Source organism: Hyla sarda, chromosome 9, assembly GCF_029499605.1.
Source record: "Hyla sarda isolate aHylSar1 chromosome 9, aHylSar1.hap1, whole genome shotgun sequence".
In the NCBI taxonomy this organism is placed as follows: Eukaryota; Metazoa; Chordata; class Amphibia; order Anura; family Hylidae; genus Hyla; species Hyla sarda.
In genome coordinates this window covers 72,576,039-72,600,765 of record NC_079197.1, presented here as the reverse complement: position 1 = coordinate 72,600,765, position 24,727 = coordinate 72,576,039, and the positions used below count along the sequence as shown (strand labels likewise).

The window sequence follows — 24,727 nt, the reverse complement described above, 5'->3', positions numbered from 1 at the left end:
CAGCAGCTAAGGCATTGAGTAGAGAGCCTCAGGCAGCCCAATCCGTACAAATGTGTTAAAGTGTCGTAATTGAGTTGAAGTGTCAGTTACAAGGGTGATGAGTCCCACATGTTTACCACAAAGAGCATGTATGGACATTTTTCGTCAAGTGCCACATGGACTCATTTTTGTTTTGTTTCCCACAATCAGACCTGTGAAGGACATTACACCAATATGCCACAGGAACTGTTCTCACTAGGCCCCAGCGGCCACTGTTAGTCATCTGCCCTCCAGAACTGGGTGCAAAGGACGGCTGTGTTTAAGAATGAGAGTTTGTGGTGGCCCAGTACGGGAGGTGTTACCCCCGTACCCTTGCTGCCCTGTCAGGCAACCTTCTGCAGTGTCCCCTTGTGTACAATCGCTATGTTATATATGTAAGAGTGTTATATCTTTAAGACTGTTTACCATGTGATTTGTAATGTGATTGTTACCCAGGAGGTATCAGTGACAAGGTGACCTAGGGGTGACCAATGGGACCCCACCAGAGCCTCCCCCATACAAGCCATTGGTGGAGCCTCTGCACTCTCTCTTAGTCTTTGCTGAGGTCCAGCCAAGTTGTGCCTAAGTGTGTATCCAGAGTCATAGGAGGCCTCAAGTCCAGTCTGCAGCAACAAGCTGCAAACCTACAAGTAAGTCACAGCAACAAGCTGCAAACCTACAAGTAAGTCACAGTCACAGTCTTGTAAGTCAGTCAAGTCAAAGTCATCTGTCTAGTCAAGGTGGCCTGCACTAAATTGTTCACATCTACTACAAGTCCCAGCAAGCATTTAAGGTCTCTGAAGTCACTGGTCACCTCCGTGGACCTGGCTGAGCTGTATAGACTTTTTCACCTGTCTAACCTTAGTAAAGCTACTGTTGTCCATAACTTGGCGTCGGAGTCATTAATGCCCCTGTGCCTAGCCCAGGATCCAGCGGGTGGTATAGAGGATAAACCATGCCCTGGCCTCCCAAATACAAGGGGTTAATGCCATCTTCCCCTAGGGTAATTCCATCTGCCCTTTGCATCACACCCCATACCACAATAGCCTTGTCTAAATGCTGAAGGCCCTTCTGGATGTCTCTGCTTTTACTCTGAGCAGGAAGGGAGAGCAATGTGTTTCTGTGTACATTTGCTGAAATTGGAGGAAAATCTCTCCTTATCTGCGCAGATGCAAGCAGGTATCAGCCAGAAATAATCTCTTGCTAGAAAAGTTATTACAAAATAATCATCTATTGCAGTTAAATAAACTCAAGGACTATCATTCTACAGCCCATATCACAACCTCCTGTGACCTTCCCCACCTACTGTATTCCCCTTCCTTCCTACAATTATTCTCAAGGGATTTTTGTGCAGCTAAAAGAGAAAGTAGATTTTTACTAATGTTTTTTTCTCTGTTAAGTTTTGCTGCTTTTTCTATCTTATTAATGTTCTACAGCATTATAATTTATTTTAACAGGTCAACATTTTAAAATGTCATCATTTTGCTGCCTGTTTTTAGTAATCCCACACTAATAAACATCTAGGCACTCATCTTTCCTTTTAATCTAAGTCTCCTAATGTACCCAAGGCTTCATGCCATAGTTGGGTAACTGCTGTCCATCAAACTGTGGAACACTAGCTTATTGCCTCACATGACGTTTCCTCCCTTCATATCAACTTTAATTTCCCGTTACTGCTCCTTTCCTGTGTTTAGTGCATGGATTGTAACTAGACTTTTTAAACTCAGCGACACCTTATGGAACAATAGATGAGAAAAGATGGATCTTCAGTGCTTAGGTTACTGTGTCTCTCATAATGCTGATCCTCACACATCCGATTCGCCGAATTTTCGGTCTGAATTTATTTGCGGTGAATCACTATTAAAAATGGCTATTTCTGGGCTACAGAGAGCCTCAATAGGGGTGTAGAAAACTTTGCCTTGCAGTAACACACATAGGGAGTGTGCTGTGTTAGTGGAATAAAACTGTTATTCAGTATGACATGCAGATTACAGGTGTTGCACAATGACAGAGCCTGGAGGTGGCATTGGTATGAGGAGACCATATGGCGGCTGAATGACACAGACTGGAGGTGGGGGCAGCATAAGGAGACTATATAGTGGCTGAATGACACAGCCTGGAGGTGGCAGAAGCATGAGGAGACCATATAGTGGCTGAATGACACAGACTGGAGGTGGGAAAGGCATGAGGAGACCATATAGTGGCTGAATGACACTGCCTGGAGTTAGCAGCAGCAAGAGGAGACCATATAGTTGCTGAATGACACAGCCTGGAACTGGCATCAGCATGAGGAGAACATATGGTGGCAGTATGAGACAGCCTGGAGCTGAAATCAGCATGAGGAGAACATATGGTGGCAGAATGAGACAGCCTGAAGCTGGCATCAGCAGCATCAGGAGTCCTGAAAGTGACCTGGTGACAGAGTGGGGCGGTAGGTGGCAATACCAGTACCCGGTGACGAAGGTGGGTGAAAAAAGGAGAACTTGGCATCAGATGTGTAACATCAGGTGGGTGGCAGGATCGGAATAGTAGCAGAGGCAGGTAGGCAGAAGAAAACAGTCTCTTTTGTAAAAGTGTTAGTGTGCACAAGTAAGTATTGAGGATATGCATTACGTAAAATTAAACTTTTAATAATATTTTTTGGATACATTTTTTTTTTATTTAACAAAAGGAAAGGTGTGCAAAAAACACTATGTGCCACTTACACTACCAAGTATTGATGTGATGCAAAGACCTCTTAAAAGGTGGAAGGGAACAACGTATGGTCCATTGTAACCGGTGGGGATAAAAACTTCCACTGTAAGGCCCTACTCTTAAACTACTACTTCCCATGTTGGCAAGTTTTGCTCGCTCTAAAAAGGGCAGCCCCACACAGGAACCTCTCCCTATTTCCACATACAAACACTGCCATTTGCCAGGGCTTTTAGCTGGAAATAGGGAAAGGTTCCTGTGTGGGGCAGCCCTTTTTAAGACGAGTAACACTTTCCTCAAAAAGGTGGAAGGGAACAACGTATTGACCATTGTAGCAGGTGGGGGTAAAAACTTCCCCTGTAAGACCCTACTCTCGTCCTATTGATTCCCTTCTTGGCAAGTGTTACTCTCCCTAAAAAGGGCGGACCCACACAGGAACCTCTCCCTATTTCCACCTGCAAACAGTGAGATTTCCCAGGTTTTTAGTTGGAAATAGGGAAAGGTTCCTGTGTGGGGCAGCCCTTTTTAAGAAGAGTAGCACTTTCCTCGAAAAGGTGGAAGAGAACAACGTATTGTCCATTGTAGCAGGTGGGGGGGTAAAAACTTCCCCTGTAAGGCCCTACTCTCGCCCTATTAATTCCCTTCTTGGCAAGGGTTACTCGCCCTAAAAGGGTGCCCCCACACAGGAAACTCTCTCTATTTCCACCTAAAGAACCTGGGAAATGGCAGTGTTTGTAGGTGAAAATAGTGAGAGGTCCGACCTTATTAGGGCGAGTAACAATTGCCAAGAAGGGAATTAATAATTGCGAGAGTAGGGCCTTACAGGGGAAGTTTTTACCCCCACCAGTTACAATGGACCATACGTTGTTCCCTTCCACCTTTTAGAGGTCTTTGCATAACGTCAATAATTGGTGGTGTAGGTGGCACGTAGTGTTTTTTGCATCAGGCATTGGTGGGTGGAAATTCTGGCTGATCAATGCCTGATTCATCTTCACAAAGGTCAGTCTCTCCACATTTTTCGTTTACAGACGAGTTCTCCTTGGGGTTACTATGGCCCCCACCACACTAAACACCCACTCTGATGACACACTACTGGCCGGGCAGGACAGCTCTTCCAGGGCAAACTCTGCTAGTTGCAGCCACAAATCAAGTATGGCTGCCCAGAAGTGCAGCGGATGTTCAAGGTGTGTTGGCAAGGTCATGTCAAGGTATGCCACCACCTGCTGGTTCAGGTCCTGCTCCAGGTCTACCTCCTGCTGAAGAGTTGCTTCACTATGCGGGTGAAGAAAGCTACAGAGACGGTAGACCCAGACTGCTGCTGAGGGTGCTGGTACTGCTCCTGCCACCTCACCCCTCCCCAGCAGCCATGGCAGTGGAAGGTGAGCATAGAGGGCTCCCCAAGTCAGACCTGCGAGAGGATGGACTATAACGCAGATAGGCATCGGTCAACTGACTACGTAGGATGTCTCTGTAGTAGGTCACAATATTATTTGCCTACTAATCGACGAGCTTTGTGTCTCTCTTCCTTTTTCTGTAGTAGGTCAGTTTGTCCTCCCTCTCAGTGGGTGTAAAAAAGGCCCCCATTTTGTGCCGGTAGAGAGGGTCCAATAAGGTGGAGAGCCAGAAGTCATCCCGCTGCTGACTGGTGACAATTCGGCAGTTACTACGAGAGGTGCATGCATTGTGCCATTTGTGCAAGTGACTCAGGGGGACTCCCTATCTCCATCTCCACTGCATACTGCCACAGTGTGTCTGGGTCCTCTGTCTCGCCTTCCTCATAACCCTCTAGCTCCTCTGGCTGCTCCTGCTTCTCCTCTCCTGTCAAATGACTATAAAAACCACCCATTTCATGAAACCTAAACTGTGCTCCACTGTCCCTCTCCGCCTCCTCTTCCAGTTCAGTCCCCATAGGGCTTATGTAGCTGTGAGAGGTAGGCACCTCGTCTCCAGTGCCCTGACCAGCCATCATTTCCAACACGTGTTGTAGTGAATGAAGCAGTAGAATGATGTTCATCCCGTAATCCTGGTGACTGACTAATAATGTGGCTTCCTCAAAGGGCCTGAGCAAACGGCAGGTGTCACGTATGAGCTGCTACTGGTTGACATTGAAGTTACACAGGGGAGTTCCCCTATCCGTTTGGATCACCAAGAAATCGGTGATGGCTTTTCTCTGTTCGTATAGTCGGTCCAACTTATGGAGGGTGGAATTCCAAAGTGTGGAAATGTCCCCAATCAGACTATGTTGGGGAATGCCGTTTTGACGCAGCAGCTGAAGGAGTGTGTGCTTTGCGGTGTACGAGTGGCTGAAGTGCATACAAAGTTTCCTTCCCATTGTTAGGATGTCTTGCAGATGGGGGGAACACTTCAGGAAATGCTTGACAACCAGATTAAACACGTGTGCCATGCAGGGCGCATGTCTCAGGCTTCCTTGACAAAGCGCAGGCAAGATGTTCCCGTTGTTGTTCACCATGGTTCCCATTTCCAGTTTTTGTAGAGCAAGCCATGATTTGATTTCTTGATGAATGACTTTTAGCAGTTCTCCCCTGTGTGACTCCTTTCGCCAAGGCAAACCATGTGAAGAACAGCATGACACCGCCGTGCCCTGCACACATGGTATGCTGGCAAGGCACTGAGACTTGTCCATGCAGTGGATGCTGAGGACATGGTGGGGGATGAGGAGGCGGAGTCGCACACTGTAACAGGACCAACAGCCTGAGAGCGTGGAGATGAAAGCGGCGTGACCTGTCCAAGTTGCTGTTGTGGCTGTGCAGGAACCACATTTACCCAGTGGGCCGTAAAGGACATGTATTGTCCCTGACCGTAGCTACAGCTCCACATTTCGGCGCTGTTGTGCACTTTGGTAAACACCGACAGGCTCAAGGACTGGCCCACCTTCTGTTCCACAAAATTGTGCAGGGCTGGTACTGGCTTTTTCACAAAGAAATGATGGCTTGGAACTCTCCACAAGCCATCAGTTCTCTGAAAGGTGCAGAGGCCTCCACTTGAAAAGGGAGGGACTGCAGCACCAGGAACTTGGACTGGAGCAGATTCAGCTTCTGTGCCGTTGGCTGAGTGTGCGCATACTCTTGTCTCTTGGACATGGCTTCGCTGATAGATTGCTTGTGGAATGACTGATTAGAAGTAGGAGAAGCGGGAGCATCTGGAGCAACAGAAGATGGGTATGACAGATAGCTCCCTTCAGCTGAGATCGTGGAGCCTTGGCTGGCTGAAACAGGGAGTGGCATGCCACTGGGTGATGCAGCAGGCTGGACCACCACATTGGAGCCACGGTGCCACTGCATATGTTGATGCAGGGCTGTGGTGCCAACAATTGGACCCTGCCCATGCTTCAACTTCTACTGACACATCTTGCATGTGGCCAGGATAACATCCTCCGGATGCTTGATGAAAAACTGCCACCCTGCCGAGTAGCAGATTTTCCCAACTGTCCGCACTGATTGACTGCTACTGCCGCCGATTCCAGGAACCCCTGTTCTACTACCGCCCAGGAAGGTAGGCTGCCGCAAAGCAGGTGGTCTAGCCCGGTCACGTTTGGCTCCAGACTTTGCACTTGCTAGCTCAGCTGCTGCCTCACGGGCAACCTGTAACCCTCTTCTCCTGATGATGATGAAGCCCCTTCTGCACCCGGCTCCCAAGTGCGATCAGCTTCATCATCATCGAGTTGTGTCTGCATGTCATTGATGTCTCCCTCAGGTTCCTCAACAGTGTGTGCTTCAGGAGCCTGAAAGCTCGCAACACCACTCTCCTCATCACTACTTCCCCGCCTAGTGGAGGAAGCGATGGATGTCTCTTCCACTTCTTTGCTGGGCAGTAGCTGCTGACGGTCCTCTAGTAGATCATCTTCACTAAATAGTGGAGCTGAACCCACAGTATATTATACTTCTGTAGGGGAGGGAACAACATCGGACAGAGGCAATGGGAGGACTGGGACTGCTACCGGGCCATGCCAACTGAGGGTTGTATCTAAGGAACCCAACGGCTGTTGACTGGGGGTGTCAGATGTAACTTGTGATAAAGTGGATGACCGAGTTAACCAATCGATGACGGCAGATGGGTTCCTGGTCGAGACACGACCACTAGCTGAAACCTGGAGCTCAGGCCTCTCGCTGCAACTCCTGCTGCCACTCACCCCTAGTCTACTGTGGCCTCTCCCTGATGAATTTAGGCCTCTGCCACTCCTCTGTGCACGTCCCGGCATTTCTCTGCCTGACATACTTATACACCAGCTGAGTGCGTATATGTTACACTTATGAGAGGAGAACAATGCGCTCCACTACCCTTAAAACTATTAGACTACAGAAACAAGTGTGTAGCTTTGGCTGGGCTTTCACAGTAACTGGGCCAAAATTAGTTTAACAGGAAAATATATAAAGGACACCACATAGGTGTACGTACAGTTTACATTCATGAGAGGTGGACAATACGCTCCACTACAATCTGTATAAGGCTACAAAAACAAGTGTGTAGCTTTGGCTGGCCTTTCACAATAAATAGGCCCAGATTAGTTTAACAGGAAAATATATAAAGGACACCATGTAGGTGTACGTACAGTTTACACTTATGAGAGGTGGACAATACACTCCACTACAAACTGTATAAGGCTACATAAACAAGGTTGTAGCTTTGGCTGGCCTTTCACAGTAACCAGGCCCAAATTAGTTTTTCAGGAAAAAAAATGTACACCACGTAGGTGTACCTACAGTTTACATTTATGAGAGCTGGACAATACTCTCTGCTTAAAACTGTATAAGGCTACAGAAACAAGGGCGTAGCTTTGGCTGGCCTTTTACGGTAACTAGGCCAAAATTAGTTTTTCAGGGGAAAAAAAAAGTACACCACCTGGGAGTACAATAAGCTCCGCTAAGCAACCTGTATTAGGCACTGTAATCAGGTGACTATGGTTTTTCGTGCTCACTCTAACTGGCCCCTGTTAGCTTGACAGTTTTTGTACAACCAATTGCAGCAGTACAGAATTGCTGTGTTGTAGAGCCCAGTACAGTACTATTAGGCACTAATAGCAGGTGACAATGGCTTTTACTGCTCTGCCTGACTGTCCACTTTAAGCTTTAGAGTTGCTGTACACCCCACTGCAGCAGTGGAGTCGCTGTGTATTACACCCAAAAGTGTACGCTTTACTGCTGTAAAGCTGTGTGTCTGTGCAACGCACACAATGCTTTATCTCTCCCTGCAGTGAAACGTTCTCTCTGAAATAAAATGCGGAAGTGACTGGCCGCAAGATGGCTGCCGATTATATAGGGCTGTGACATCCCAGGGGTGACTGGCTGCTGATAGACTGCATGATGCATGTGATTCAGGGTCATCCCGCCTACCCGCCTTTCCAGAGTTCCTTGCCCCAAGTCCTGACATGTGAATCCGCCATTTTAGATGCCCTGGAGCATGGACCGCACTAAATGGAGTTTAATGAAGCAATTTGTGCGATTGAATTGCGGCGATATTCGGATTCGTTATGAAGCAAATTTTTCCTGAAATTCATAATGAATTTGGATTCGTCAGATTCGATTCGCTCATCTCTAGTAGACACATAACAAGATGATTAAAGGAAATGTGTCAGTTCGGTTTAGTTTTCCAATGCAGGCACAAGCTCCATTGTTACATTGCGCTGTGATTTACTGTGAAATGCTGCTGGAGACAAACATTTTGAACCCAATTTAATTTGATTTGTGTATTTCTTCAGCCCATTTCTCTGGGACAGACAAAGGACTCTACCAAAAGGAATGACTAAGTATTGGACATTTTAATAAAGTATCAGTTGATGCTAGTGCATGTTTTATCCTATTGAGCAGAGTGTGTGCCTGTGAGGACTTGTTTATATGAATCCTTATCTGCTTTGGAGAGCCGAATTGTAGGAACATACCACAGTCACACGTGTAGCGAGGACAGTGAGGGTGTGACATGTTGCATCCACCCCCGTTTGTGTCAACAACCATCACATTAAGACAAGGTAATGTCAAATTATCATCAAGCCCTCATTCAAGACACCAATATTCTTTGTCCATCTCTAGAGAAAACATCATGTACTTTACTGATAAGAACAGACCAAAGACATAGGGGAAGATTTATCAAAACCTGTATAGAGGAAAAGTGGTGCAGTTGCCCATAGCAACCAATCAGATCACCTCTTTTATTTTTAAAGAGGCCTCTAAAAAATAAAAAAGCGATCTGATTGGTTGCTATGGGCAACTGGGGCTATGGGCACCACCCTTCCTCCGCACAGGTTTTGATAAATCTCCCCCGTGGCACCTTATAAAAGGGGAAAAGCTTACCATGGAAGATCCAAGAGGAGTAACATGAACAGATCTGCTTCACTCAGACGTTCTCTGTCTCCCTGAAAGGATTTCAGACGTTGTTCCTTGTATGGAAATAAGAATTAAATAAAACCATTAAAGCAGAATCCCTCCTCACAGTCCATACTACAGTACAGGCAGGATGCTTCCTTACCTCCTCTCTGTCTGGCAGCTGCTTCAGAAGCTCATTTAATTTTTCTGAGCTGTATATATCTCCTCTCCCCAGCTTTATATCTTCAACTATTTCTGCTGCTGATCTGCAAAGATATTAAGTCACTCATATGTAGCTGTATTCTTCTCTCCAAATATCAGCCTCAATTCAGTTTACTAATATAATTTATGAAGCCCAAGGGAAAAGGTTAAGAGGAGGTCTCCTAAACTAGGCAAATGGTTAAGAGGAGGTCTCCTAAACTAGGCAAATGGTTAAGAGGAGGTCTCCTAAACTAGGCAAATGGTTAAGAGGAGGTCTCCTAAACTAGGCAAATGGTTAAAGTTAAGCAACTGGTGCCAGAAAGTTAAACAGATTTGTAAATTACTTCTATTAAAAAATCTTTACCCTTACAGTTCTTTTTAGGGGCTATAAACCACAAAGGAAATGTTTATATTTTTGGATTTATCTTATGTCATGACCACAGTGCTCTCTGCTGACCTCTGCTGTCCATTTTTGGAACTGTCCAGAGCAGGAGAAAATCCGCATAGCAAACATATGCTCCTCTGGACAGTTCCTAAAATGGACAGCAGAGGTCAGCAGAGAGCACGGTGGTCATGACATCAGAGAAATCCAAAAAGAAAAGCATTTCCTCTGTAGTATACAGCCCATAAAATGTATTGGAAGGATTAAGATTTTTTAATAAAAGTAATTTACAAATCTGTTTAACTTTCCGGCACCAGTTGATTTAGAAAAAAAAAAAAAAAAAAGTTTTCCACGGGAGTACCCCTTTAAGAGGAGGTCTCTTAAACTAGGCAAATGGTTAAGAGGAGGTCTCCTAAACTCGGCAAATAGTTAAGAGGAGGTCTCCAAAGCTAGGCAAAAACCTTCCCACCAAGTATATGGGGATATATAGTGATTATGTTACAGTGCTCTATATGACAACACTCTCATTTCTGTCACCATCTGTAGGTTTTTTACAAATATATACAGATGGTGTTATCCATGTGGAAATATTATCTAGGCTGGACAAATACAACAGAATTGCAATAATATTTTCAGTCTACCAATGACATCAATATTGCTGAGATCACTGGATACTTTACAGTGGTTGAAAACTGAGAAGCTCTTGGTTAACCACTGGCACTTTTGTAGCAAACAAATATTTCAGTATGTCTTTTTATATTTTGCATGCACAGTTACTAAACTGATCAGTCTCTTTAATCCCTTAGGGACACAGGAATTCTACATTATTGCTTTTTCTTTTCTTCCTACTTGCCTTCTAGTAGCCATAACAGACCCATATGATGGCTTGGTTTCTTTTATCACATAATTTATGGCCAAACAAAAAATAAAACAATTTGTGGGGCACAATTGAAAAAAAAGCCCGCCATTTACCAAATTTTTTTTATTCTATTTTAAGTCTATTTTATTTATTTATTTTTCACAATTTGTTTTAGTTCCCATAGTAGACTTTAACTTGCAGTCTATCAACTGCAAACACTTAACAATGTTGTGCCATAGCACCGCATTGATCAGTGTTATCGGCGCTCTACTTGTACATGCTGCTGTGGCTGCCTGCACATTTGGAGCATTGATCGGATGGGACATAGCATGGTAAGGGACTCGTCCTCTTAGCTGATATGGACCCTGCTATTTTGCCACAGTGGTCCAAATCAGCTTCCCTGAGTTATAGGGGTTATCAAGCAGGAGTTTTTTTTTTCTGGAACCAGTTAACAGCAAAAGAAAAAACAGTTAAAAAAACAAACAAACATTTATTTACCCCCTATGCTCCAGTGGTGGCTCCGGTTACCCGCTCCTGTCCGTGGATGTGTTCCTCTTCCACTCAGAAATCGTGAAGCCAGGGCCTGAATTGAAGGCATCACAATTTTTGAGTGGAAGAGGAGCGCAACCAGTGACCCCTTTCTCCTGGATAAACCCTTAAACCGCCAAGCAATGTTAATACTTTAATACTAGTTGATTGTGGTATCTAAAAGGATGATGCCAGACATTACCCTGCAAGCTTTATAGACAGAGAACAGGTGCAGGGCACACATGCATGCCCTGCGTTCTCTAGAGATTAAATATTATTTTAAAATACAGTGGTGCTTAAAAGTTAGTTAACCTTTCAGATTTTACAATATTTTTGCATAAATTTGACCTAAAAGCACATCAGATTTTATTTTCTAAAAGTAGATTAAAAGAACCAGATCAAAATTTATTGAGGAAAATGATCTAATATTACACATCTGTGAGTACAAAAGTATGTAAACCTTTAGTAATATTAGATAATTTGCTGGTGAAATTAAAGTCAGGTGTTTCCAGTCAATAAGATGACAATCCGGTGTGAGTGGGCAACCTGTTTTATTTAAAGAACATTGATCTTTAAATAAAACACGAAGTGTATGATGGCAGGAACACAGGAGATTTCTGAGGACCCCAGAAGAAGAGTTGTTGATGCTCATCAGGCTGGAAAAGTTTACAAAACTTTTGCATACAAATGGAGAAAATTTAAGACCATTATTACCCTCCCTAGGAGTGGTCGGCCAATAAATATCATGTCAAGAGCAAGACTTATCAAAGTCTGCAAGGTTACAAAAGAACCCAAGGTAACCTCTAAGGCCTCATTTAAACTTCGGAATTGCAAGAACTCCTGACCAGGATTTAGATTCCGGCAAAAGATTGAACATGTTTATTCTTCTTTGATCTTCCGCCAAAGATTCTGTCAGGATGGTGCTTACCGTATATACTCGAGTATAAGACGAGTTTTTCAGCACCGAAAACGTCCCCCTCAGCTTATACTCGAGTCATGGGGGGGGAATAAATTAATTAATCGCAGGCATACCGGTGGGGGTCGTGAGGGGATGGGCCGGGTTGTCCATCGTCGCCCATCTATGCTGCAGGGACTTTCCGACTTCCAGTGGAGAGGGTGAGCCGGTCCGGGCCATCCATCTTGACCAGGTTGCCCTCTTCTCCGCTCCGGGCCGGCCCTGGACTAGTGATGCTGCATTGACGCAGGGACCGTCCGACTTCCAGTGGGGAGGGTGAGCCAGTCCGGGCGGTCCATCTTGACCGAGAGGCCCTCCTCTCCGCTCCGGGCCGGCCCTGGACTAGTGACGCTGCAGGGATGTCCGTGTGCAGCAGAAGTCCATGACATAAGGGGCGTCCCTACACGGCAGCGTCAATGCTACGTCACTAGTCCAGGGTCGGCCTGGAGCGGGGAGGAAGGCCCCTCGGTCAAGATGGACGGCCCGGACGACTCACCCTCCCCACTAGAAGTCGGACGGTCCCTGCAGCGACGTTGGACGGATAATGATATAGGCGGCAAGGGGGATCTGTATGATGGAAGGATGAGGGGGGTCTGGATGATGACAGGGGGGTATAAGGGGGATCTGGATAATGATATGGGGGGCAAGGGGGATCTGTGTGATGGGGGGATGAGGGGGGGTCTGGATGATGACAGGAGGGATTAGGGGGGTCTGGATGATGACAGTGGGAGTCGGGATGATGATTGGGGGGGGATGATGACGGGAGGGGGGGGGTCGGGGATGATGTACTTCCCACCCTAGGCTTATACTTTTTTCTTGGGTTTTTGGGGTGAAATAAGGGGCCTCGGCTTATATTCGGAACGGCTAATACTCGAGTATATACGGTATGTCTATGACGAACTGCTACAGATATAAGAAGCGACTCTAGATTATTTCTTCTCCATTTACCATAAACCAGAAAGATTGTGGATCCACAGAGAAATTCAGCTAGGAAATTTCCTCAGTGTGAACATACACTTTGCAACTAAAGGCGATTCTCACCATAGCTAATGTAAATGTTCATCCACCGTCAGGAGGACACTGAACAACAATGGTGTGCATGTCAGGATTGCAAAAAGAATGCTGCTGCTCACCAAAAAGAACATTTCTGTCTGTCTGCAGCTTGCTAAAGATTATTTGTAGGGATGTCCTAATACCGATACTAGTATCGGTAACGGGGCCGATACTCGGCATTTGCATGGTATCGGGGACTCGTTTAATGTCCCCGATACCATGTCCGATACCTGCTGCTGTGCGGCCGCTGTCCCATTCTCCAATGTCCCGTTCTCCTCATCGCATCATGGCGTTCCATGCATGAGCATGTGACATACATGTCACTCCTCCTCCCCTGCGCCCAGCGTAATGCTACGGAGGAAGCAGAGTGACGTGTATGTCACATGCTCCTCCATAGGACGCAATGATGCGATCGGGGGAACAGGACAGCAGAGCAGCAACACCCGAGGACAGCCGCAGGTGAGCACTGTCTATAAGGGGTATAAGGGGGGGGTGGCTGCTGTCTATAAGAGGGGGCTGCTGTCTATAAGGGGGGGGGCTGCTGTCTATAAGGGGGGGGCTGTTGTCTATAAGGGGTGGGGGCTGCTGTCTATAAGGGGGGGGCTTCTGTCTATAAGGGAGGGGCCTGCTGTCTATAAGGGGGGGCCTGCTGTCTATAAGGGGGGGGCTGCTGTCTATAAGGGGGGGGGGCTGCTGTCTATAAGGGGCTGGCCTGCTGCCTACAAGGGGGGACCCTGCTCCCTGTCTACATGGGGTGGGGGGCCTGCTGTCTGTAAGGGGGACAAGAGGGAGCATTGTCTACAAGGGGGGGGGGGCTGTTGTCTACAAGTGGGACACGGGAGGCGCTGTCTACAAGGGGGACAAGAGGGGGTGCTGTCTACAAGGGGGGATGCGGTCTATAGGGGGGCTGCTATTAATTTCTGCAGCTATCTATACTACCTACTATTAAAGGCAATCTTACAGCAGAGTCACCTGCACTAACTTCAATTTGTATGTAGATAGTGCAGGTGACCCGGTTTCTACCACTGCTCACCATGTGTACGTCAGCGCAATCGCTCCGGAGACATCGTTTTCGCCGCCAATGCAAATTCCCTGTTCTGTCCAATGGAGAAGAGAGAAATCTTGGCTTCTACTACAGCAGCCTCCTCCATTGTACACAACAAGGAACCCACCTATCAGCATGGAAAGCAGCGCCAGAAACCGGGTCACCCTGGTGTCAGATTCCCTTTAAAACAAAAGTACTCGTACTTGGTATCGGCGAGTACTAGAATTAAAGTATCGGTACTCGTATTCGGTCTTAAAAAAATGGTATCGGGACATCCCTAATTATTTCGACAAGCCAGAAGGCTATTGGAACAATGGTCCTCATTTTTTAAGAGCTAAGTGTAGTTTTATTTGTAGGTTTTTTGTTCCCGACAGATATTTTTCCATGGTATTTACTAATTTGACACTTTTTCCTGCATTTTTTTACACCTGCTCTGAATTGTCAGGTTTTCCAGAGCGCAAATTCAGCACATTTTATGTGAGAAAATTTGGGATTTTTCAAAACTGTCTAGGACACGATTCCTTTGCAGGGACACGCTCTCTTTCCAGAAAGCATTACGGTCAGGACAAATCAAAGTCCTGACTGTCATGCATTAAAACATTGTGACCTAGTCTAACAATTTAGACTCATTTGTTTGATATGGTTCTCTCTATCTACTTTTAGGAAATCTGATATACATTTAGGTCAATTTTAAGCAGAAATAAAGAAAATTCTGAAGGCTTTACAAACTTTCATGCACCACTGTATGGTTGCATCAAAATAGTTTGCAAAATGTTGCAGATTTAAATTCAGGGAGCGCTAAACGTCTCAAAACATAAAGAGTTTTGATTTTAGAAATGTTATAATGGAATGTAAGTACTAAGTTTTCTGTATACTTTGTGCATCATTTTCCCTTAGCTCCCAAGATCCCAAGAGGAAGAGCTTATGTCCTTCTCAAGTAAAGATCAAGCAGCTTATTACTGTTTAGGCCCTAGTACAGATTTGATATATGGGGGGGGGTTTCCTAACTTTCCCCCAACACATCATTTCAGGGCAGAGAAGGATGAGGCATGTTGGATTTCCATTGCCCAATCTCAGTCCTTTCCATTGTCCAATCTGGCAGTGGCCTACCTCTCTCCATTTAGAACACTTGAATCCTCAGCCGAGCTAAATTCTCATGTGTATGGAGTAGACAGGAGAGATAGCTGTCAACTGAACAAACATTTGGCCAACAGCTATTGATATATGGCCACCTTTACCATATAACTATTAGATTCTATTTTGTAACAAGCAATTTGTCTATATGATCACCACATGACCAAGATAGTTTTTCATCCTCTGTAAAGGAGCAGTAAAAAAAAGTTGGGGCGCTCTCTCGTGGATGATGGGGGCGTGGTGAAATTGTCAAGAACCACTGCACTCTGGGTGGTGTGATGACCCGCCGAGGTTATCAACAGGGACAGTACCTCACCTGGCGAGTGTAAAGTGTAAAGTAATAGCGGCAGTTGTGCTGCTCGAGACCTCCTGTCTGTGACCGCGAGGGGGTACGGAAATATTACAACCAGGAAAAGGAGAGTAGAAAATGGGGATACTAGACGAGCGCTTCTGCTAGAATAAAAGGATGTGGAACGCTAATAAAGCACAGGACAGTTTATTGTGGTTTAGAACAAACGGACAACGCGTTTCGGCACCAGCATGTTCCTTCTTCAGGTCCATAAAATAAATGATTTCGGCGTCCTGAAGCCTATGGTGTGCTGTGGTGGCCACGCCACCACAGCACACCATAGGCTTCAGGACGCCAAAATCATTTATTTTATGGACCTGAAGAGGGCACATGCTGGTGCCAAAACGCATTGTCCGTTTGTTCTAAACCACAATAAACTGTCCTGTGCTTTATTGGCGTTCCGCATCCTTTTATTCTAGCAGTAGCGCTCGTCTAGTATCCCCATTTTCTACTCTCCTTTTCCTGGTTGTCATCCTCTGTAAGCAAGCAGTAAAGGTTTCCTTTGAATCACTGCAAGCAGAGATCTAGCGAGACATGAGGAATAAATACACAAAGTATATTTTAAAACTGTATAACTTATTATACTGTAATTGTGTGTTCTTTTACAGTTAAAAGCAGAATCCCCTGCTTAAATACAGTGAGACCTTTCCAAAAGACCACCTCTTTGCAAAGACCATCTCTTATCAGGACCATATTTTGTGTCATTTTCAGTTTACCATTACCATGCATTATACATAGTGTTAATTTTAGGCCACTTTTTGATGCAAGTGTGGGTGGTCTTCTCAAAGAGATTTCACTGTATGTAAATTTTTCTGGGGAACATGAGACCTAGAGATGTAAGATAAATTAGTGATCAACAGGCAATCCTTTTTGTACATAACTACACTAATGAACATTTCAGACAACATTTCCCAATTCCAAAATAGGTATCCTGTGCTCAGTATCCAATGACAACATTGCGGCACCCTCAAGGGTGGAAGCCCTGAACCAGCAGGGAACAGAAGAGGTAATATAGTTGTTTATTTTTCTCCACTTTCTTACAAAAAAGATATATATATATATATAATGGCTATTTTCATTGCCTTAAATAACTATTAACAATTTTCCAAGCAATGTGGGAAAGCAGTGTAACATTGCCAGCATTGCTGCATCATGACATCACATGGCATTACTGCTCATCCTTATGCACACAGTGCCAAAACTCCAAAGCTTACTTGTTACTAATAAGAGTGATGTGCCAGCAGCAATATGCAGTCTGGCAGTAATCTTGATACATCTGAAACTGCAATTATTTGGTTGTCCTATTTATTTAAGGCCATCTGCAGCTGAAAACAATGTATCCCCTATCAGCAGGTGAGGGGATAAGTGTTTGATCACGGAGGGTCCGAATGCTTGTGATGTCCCTACGTGCGCTACCTCCCTGCGGCCCCTGCATTTTTTAAGTTAACGCGGGGCGCAGAAAGGTAACCGAGACATCCTTGTGTCCCGAAAAGATCTTTTGGGACACAAGGATTTCCCGAATGTGACGGGGCCCTCTGCAATTGCCCTGGGCCCCCATCCCCAGGGGGCCCCCTGCAGGCTGCTTAGTGGTGGACCCCCCCCTGGATTGCCCTGCAATTGCCCGGATTGCCCCGCCCTAATGCCGGCCCTGCCTACAGCTGTTGCATTAGTTGCAGTTTGATCTCTCTCCCACCAAGTGATCGCTCCACCCACTGAAGCAGACAGGCTCCCTGTCATCAGCTGACTAGTGAGTCAGGTTTCGGCTGCACTGCAACCTGGGAAAAATCTGAGTCAACAGTCATTTTGTATGCTGTTAAAAATAAATGTTAGGGTGAAAATCACAGAAGAATTGTGAGAAAACCGTCTCATACAGGTACCGACACTATAATAGGAACTACACTACCTTTACAGCCCCTGTAGCAGAGTCAAATAAAAAAAAAATCCTGGAATACCTCTTTAATGATTGTGTTTTGAAAAGTCATGGAACTAACGTATTTATCGGCATATAACACGAACTTTTTAGGCAAAATTTTTTAGCACAAAGTCTACCTGTGTGTTATACGCCGTTAAGCCGCTGCAGCTCAATGATTTAAAGCGGGCGCTTTAAATCAATGAACTGCAGCGGCTTTGCAGGTGCAGAGACGGCCAGCACTGCCGGCTTCTCTGCCCCTGCCTGTCCTGGGGTCTAGAGCCCTGCTGCCGACCCTTCTCTCCCCCTGGATATCGGTGCCGCTGCCCGTTCTCTCCCCCTGGGTATCGGTGCCGCTGCCCGTTCTCTCCCCCTGACTATCGGTGCCGGCACCCCATTGCCGGCGCCGATAGCCAGGGAGAGAGAAGCGGTGCCGGCAATGGGGCAGCAGCGCCGACAGACAGGGGGAGAGAAGGGGCAGCGGCACCCATTGCCGGCGCCGCTGCCCCGTTGCCTCCCCCATCCCTGGTTGTATAATTACCTGTTGCCGGGGTCGGGTCCGCGCTGCTTCAGGCCTCCAGTGTGGCGTCCCCTGCGTCATTGCTATGCGCTGCACGGTGCAATGACGTCACGCTGCCCTTTCTCTCCCCCTGTCTGTCGGCGCCGCTACCCCATTGCCGGCGCCGATTCTCTCCCCCTGACTATTGGCGCCAGCAATGGGGCGCCGGCACCGATAGTCAGGGGCAGAGAACGGGCAGCGGCACCGATAGTCAGGGGGAGAGAACGGTTAGCGGCGCAGATAGCCAGCGGGAGAGAAGCGGCGGCAGCAGGGATCTAGACCCCAGGAAAGGCAGGGGGAGAGAAGCGGGCAGTGACAGCCTCTCTCCCCCTGCCTTTTCTGAGGGTGTATCGGGGTATACACATGCATACACATGCATCCTCATTTTACCAAGGATATTTGGGTAGAAAACTTTTTTTTTACCCAAATATCCTTGGTAAAATGAGGGTGCGTGTTATAGGCTGGTGCGTGGTATACCCCGATAAATACGGCTATTAATCATTTAACATATTCAGGATATTGGCAAATATTAAAGATTATTCCATTCACTTACTGCAGGCAAAGAATTCGGCCAGGAAATACAGAACTATTTATTCCATTAAACTGGTGCCTTACCTGGTTTATGGCAAAATCTGGGGCAAGTTTCAGACTAGAGCCTTGCACAAGACTGGTTTCTTAATCCAGCTCCCGCCGGATTTCTGGCCATTACCGCTAGCTCCCACAAGATGTGTGTTCCACTCTTGGCATTTCAGAGGTTTGCAGGACTGCGCTAGATTTTGTGGGACCTTTGCAGCTTAAAAGCAATATGACTGGATTGCCCTCAGATAGCGGTGGATAAAGTATAGCAATCCTGTGTTGAAATACGTGACTCAATAATGTGACTTCTCCATATCAAATGAATTCTGGATGCGGGCCTTCTCTGGTTATTATCACGCCTTTATTGAACAATTCTCCCTATGGTTGTCAATCTAGAATTTTAGATTACTATGTATATTATATGATTCACGGAGTGTTATTATATCCAGTCTAAGCTTCTAATGACATTTGTCCGCTTCTGGAATTGTTCTTGCTTTTTTTGACTTTTATTTTCTTTTTGTTGCTTTTTTGTTCTAAAATGTTACTTTCTTACATTGGCTGACTTGCTTACTGCATGTTGATATTTTCAATACAAATTCATTGAAAAGAAATACTGCACTGCCATATGATCACAACTATCCGTGCTTATTTGAATTCCTCATTATTATTAACTCATACAAAGTTAATGGTCTAAATAGAAAAGAGCAAAGATAGCAAAACATAAAATGGGTCCTTTATTATGGTGCTGGGCAGAGGGGGCCTTAAAACTTTTAGCATCTGGTTTCCCCCTACCTGGGCCTATGAGAAGGAGGGGACAGCAAAGCAGTGGGGTGAATCATGGGAAATACTTGATATTTCCCTCTAACAATAGCAGTTTTAGGTTCAGGGTGGGGAGACTCCCTGGTTTGGCAGACCAGTTGTAATTTTAAAAAACGATTCACAGGAACCATGCAGAACCATCTGGATCCTACCTTTGGGACTGGTTGTCATTCTTCTACAGAGGGAATTATGCAAATGTTCTGCCTTCTCAATAGCAAAGGGAATGAGATCAATCAGGGCTGTGTTCCCTCTCTCCGAGGGCCCAAGAGTAGCCACATGGTCTGCCTCTATGGTAAGTACTCCTTTGATAAAAGACTCTTCAATGTGAATGAACATTTCAATTCTCACTATTTTTTTTGTAGACTCTAAATAGCATAATGGATGTTATTGTTACCTTTTAAACTGCTTGAGGAATATGCCAATATTCATGCTTCTCCTTGAATCAAGCAAAAAGACCTGCAGAGGAAATGATGAGACATGAAAGAGATATCCCACACCTGCACAAGCTGCCTACTGCTCATCTCCGCTTCATGTAGTAGCCTGCCCTCCGTATATTCATGTACCAGCCTGTTCTCTAAGAACTCCCATTTCATAACATCTTTTCATGCCAAGAACAGCATTGTGCAGTATTCTACCGCAAACCCAGGTTTCCTATGGGAACATCAAAAACTTTATTATTAAAAGAGAAGTTAACCTGTCCTGAACAATAGAAAGAATCTCTCTCCCTCTCCTGGGATAACACGCCACCCGCACATTTCACATGGTATCCCTATCACAATCGCATGAAGTCATTTGTCACCCTGTTCTAAGATAACTGAATTATACATAAACAAGAGCATCTCCCTCTAAAATAAAAAGAACTAAAGGGGTTGTAAGAAATAGAAAAACTTGGATGCTTACAGCAGGAGACATTACCACTGGACGAGGGCTGAGGTGCAAGAACATGAACAGCTTATATACAACAAGGGTGCTGTTCCTGAAATAGGCAGCCTTGTATTTTTGTGCTTACTGCCATGTTGGGGAGAGGTGCGGGTAGAAATGAGAGGGCAGCAAGCAAATGGGCAGCAGCCTGGAGTCCCCGCATTCTGCCACTTTCCTCCAGCTAGGAGCCCAGAACTGACATGTATTTTGAGCCTGGGGCCCTGCTCCCACCCACTGCAGCCACCGATACTGGATAGATATTATATGGTATACATCCCTCAGCCAGGAGATTTTTTTTGCTATGGAGCCCCAGGGATTGTATATATGCCCCATGTGACAGGACAACAGTATCAAACATACCTACCTTTCTTAGTGTTTATAGGTTTGCCAAAACTTTATGATTATGACTTTCTCCCGGGCCCCTCCTCTCTCTAGCATGGATAATTGATGTATAGGACATTGATGTATAGGACATATGAGCAGGTGATCTGTGTGGGTGTGCTTTTGTTTTTTTGGACCCCCCCCCCAGAAAATCGTGCAGGGGGGCAGATCATGGGGATCATGCAGACTTTGCTGTATTATATGCTCCCTGGGTCAATTTAACCCAGGGAGGCATCCATAGCCAGTCACTCACCTCCGGAGCCTCCACAGGGATGAGACCCTTTTATTGTGGACTTGAGCCATGTCCTCAAGTCCACAATAAAAGGGTCTCATCCCTGTTTAAATTGCTCATTTTGCAATTTCCTACCGAGGACGAAGGAATTTACAAACCCAATGGACAATAAAAAATATGTCATCAGAGATTTTATTAATTGCCAGACATCAGGAGTGATATATGTGGCCCAGTGCAGATGTAGCAAGCTCTATGTGGGTAAAACCACACAACAGTTGAGGAGAAGGATATCCCAACATCTCAGCACTATCCGCACTGGAGCAGACACCCCACTGGCAAGACATGTTCGAATGACCCATAAAGGGGACATTCAGACCCTGAAATTTTGACATTAGGCCCTAGACATGGAAATCTGGACAGAAAATTACTCCGTGAGGAAGCAAGATGGATTCAGCGGCTCAAAACATTGAGCCCAAATGGATTAAATGAAGGGTTTACCTTCTCTGCGTTTATTTAAGTACAGTCACTGCCATTAAGTAGAAAGAGAGAAATATGTATACACACTTATCGTAACACCCGCCAAGCTGTCACTGTTGACGGGAGATGGATATGAGGGGGATGAATTGGCAGGGTCCATTAGATCTCCAATTAATGTGGCTATGAATCAATCATATGGATTAGGAAGATATAATAATATCCATAGATAGTGAAGGTGATGCATATAGATATAGATTTGTCTATTAATGCACATACCAATGAATGTGGAAGATATATAATTATCATTACCACTAGAATGTGAGAGGGGGATGTTCTGATGTAGCTATCATTTATAATCATGTGATTAATAACTGGTATGTGATTGGGAGATGGATTGGAATAAATCCCAATTATAGAACATCACGATGTGGGCATAATGTCCAATGGCATAAACCCAACATATTACTATGATATATACTACAGAATATAATATGATATTACATGCATTAAATGCATGAAGTTGAATACATGAAGTCTAATAACTCCCCCGTCTCGATAAATAAACATAGAGTCGAATGAAGAATTAATGAATCTCTTATTCTTATACAATCATACCATAAGTGGTGTCTTGCCCTATGAAGATGATTAAATCTAGAACATTGGCATCATACAGACTCTATTGCACACCCCCACTGCATGTGGAGACACATGGATAGCCCGGAGTATCAGTGGAGACTAAGTCCCTGCGCATGTGAAATCGCGCATCTCTGATATAGGAAGCAGGATCGTCTGTTGATGTAAGCCCGGATCCCGTGGAGACTAAGTTCTTGCGCATGTGAAATCGCGCAGCCCCGCTGTAGGAGGACACAGCGGGAATAGCTGCGAGGCTAAGAATTGGCGCAGGGGTCACGGCGCAGTAATGAAGATAATTGAAGTTCTGGCGCAGGGGTCACCGCGCCGCACGTAAACGATCATGTGATACATCACTATAGTAACAACTAAACAATGATGTGGATTGGTGAAAACAAAAACACAGTTATAGGTGGAGAGACAGATCCATCAGAAATAGTGCGTCGTGATTGGATATAATTACGTCCTGCCAATCAGAGATGAGTACTCCCCCAACAGTGACATCACAATAGGAGGTTATTTAAACCCCTGAATTGGCGTTCCTCGCTCAGTGCCCTAAAACCTCTTGACAAAGCCGTATAGTACGGCGAAACATGTCGAGGGGGGCCGCGAGTAGGTTTTAAATACAGTGCACACTCTTCCCTTACAGTGCGCATACTGCAGACGCGCACAGATAGATGGAGATACAGTGATGCCAGAATGGCACTCTAACAACTAATACTATGGGAAGAGAAACACGCTGATACTTTTAACCCATTAGTTCTTTGGTGTTTTTGTGTTCAATAAAGATTATAGTATTTTAATATATGGGAAATACAGGGGATTAGTGGATCACCTCTTTGGTGATCTTTTGGTTAATTAGTAAGAGTAACCGATATCATTTGTAGTTTTTTTTTTTTACAATGCAAAAAATCATGAAATTTTTTAAAAATTAAGATTTGTTGCTATTTTAACACTAATAGGTTGCAAATATTTGTACTTCCTGACCAAATAGTTTATGAAACTTATACTTTCAGATGTCTACTTTATTTTGACAGCATTTTTTTGTTTTTAATTAACATTTTAAATTAATTAGAAGCCTAACAATTTAACTTGAAATTTGGAAAATTTGGAAAATTTGAAAAGTGCATCTTTATTTTATGTGCTGTGCAAGGTTTGCAGAAATTTGAAGGTGGTAGAACATAGGATGCCCCCCAAATGACCCCATTTTAAAAACTAGACCCCTCAAGGTATTCGCTCGAGGGTACAGTGAGTATTTTAACACCATCGTTTTTTGGCAGGAATTATTACAAAGTCAGTGTTAAAAATTAAAAATTAGCAATTTTTCACAAATGCATAATTTGTGGGGAATATTTTTTGTACATCACTTCTGATATTGCAAGAAATGTACCCTATATTTTATTAAGCTGCTCGGCCCGTGTGTGGAAATACCCCCGCTTAGGCCATATTTGGTTCCTTGGCCGCGTGGTAGGACCCCAAAGGAGATGAGCCCCCTTTGGCTTTCAGGGCATCATTATATGAATAGTCCCCATTCATACTGCGTTTCTGCAGTATAGGTGTCTGTTGTCATGTCAAAAAAGGGATGTCAATGAATGGAGCTGCTACAGTATACATCAGCATCACTCTTTTTGACATGATGCTGACGGATACCTCTAACACTGCGGAAACGCATTATGAATGGGACGCAGTGTAGGGTCACATAGAGAGCATCCGCAGCATATTTCACACCGCGGATGAGGATGAGATCACTGCTGTGGCTGGGTAGCTCAGTGTGTCCGCTCATGACTTCCGGCGGGAAATCCGACGCTATTAGTGGATAGTGTTGCTCGCGAATATTCGCAATTCGAATATTATTCGCGAATATCGCATATTCGCGAAATCGCGAATTTCGCGAATATAGCGCTATATATTCTTAATTACGAATATTCGTTTTTTTTTTTCTTCACAGTACACATCACAGTGATCACCCCTCTCTGCTTCCAGCTTGTGTGGTGTAAAGAAGGCTGTAATACTACTGTGTGAGACTGGCGTGCGGAAATTCGCATATGCGAAAATTAGCATATGCTACTATTCGCATATGCGAATTTTCGTATATGCTAATTTTGTATATGCAAATTTTCACATATGTTAATTTTCGCATACGCGGATTTGCGCATATGCGAAAATAAAACGAGGAGATAATGAATATGCGAATATTCGCGAATATATGACGAATATTCGTCCATATATTCGCGAATATTCGCGAATTCGAATATGGCCTATGCCGCTCAACACTATTAGTGGACACACAAAGCTACCCAGCTGCAGCAGGGAGCTCATTATTGTGACTGTTGGCGGGCATCCGTAGCGTAATATGCTGCAGATGTGCGCCGTGTGATCCTAAACATACATTTTTATTTTTCATTATATTTATTTAATAAATGTATTTTTATTATTTTTTTTACACTTTTTTTATACTTATTGAGGGACATTTATCAATGTTTGCTTATGTATTCTTTTTTTGTTTAGTAATTTTTTCCTTACTTTTTTTATTGCTTATGTGTGACTTATTTATCAACTGGTTTCAGCCTGTTGATAATATTCTTTCACGTAAGCAATTTTTCCTTTTTTACTTTGGTAGTAGCTTTTTCTGCTCCATGTTTGAGCTGGAGTAAATTTAGTCAATTTTTAACCCTGTTGCGACTTTTTTTT

At 44.7% G+C, this 24,727-nt stretch overlaps 1 protein-coding gene across 1 annotated transcript in view; it reads right to left on the bottom strand.

The window, feature by feature from the left end:
• The window catches only part of LOC130291274 (uncharacterized), a 100,543-nt gene that overhangs the window by 61,698 nt on the left and 14,118 nt on the right, over positions 1–24,727 (bottom strand). The window contains exons 3-5 of the mRNA XM_056539855.1: positions 19,790–19,851; positions 9,190–9,292; positions 9,015–9,100 (exon numbers count right to left, since the gene is read on the bottom strand). Of these exons, the coding sequence (XP_056395830.1) occupies positions 9,015–9,100; positions 9,190–9,292; positions 19,790–19,851 (251 nt within the window). The remainder of the gene's footprint in view (positions 1–9,014; positions 9,101–9,189; positions 9,293–19,789; positions 19,852–24,727) is intronic.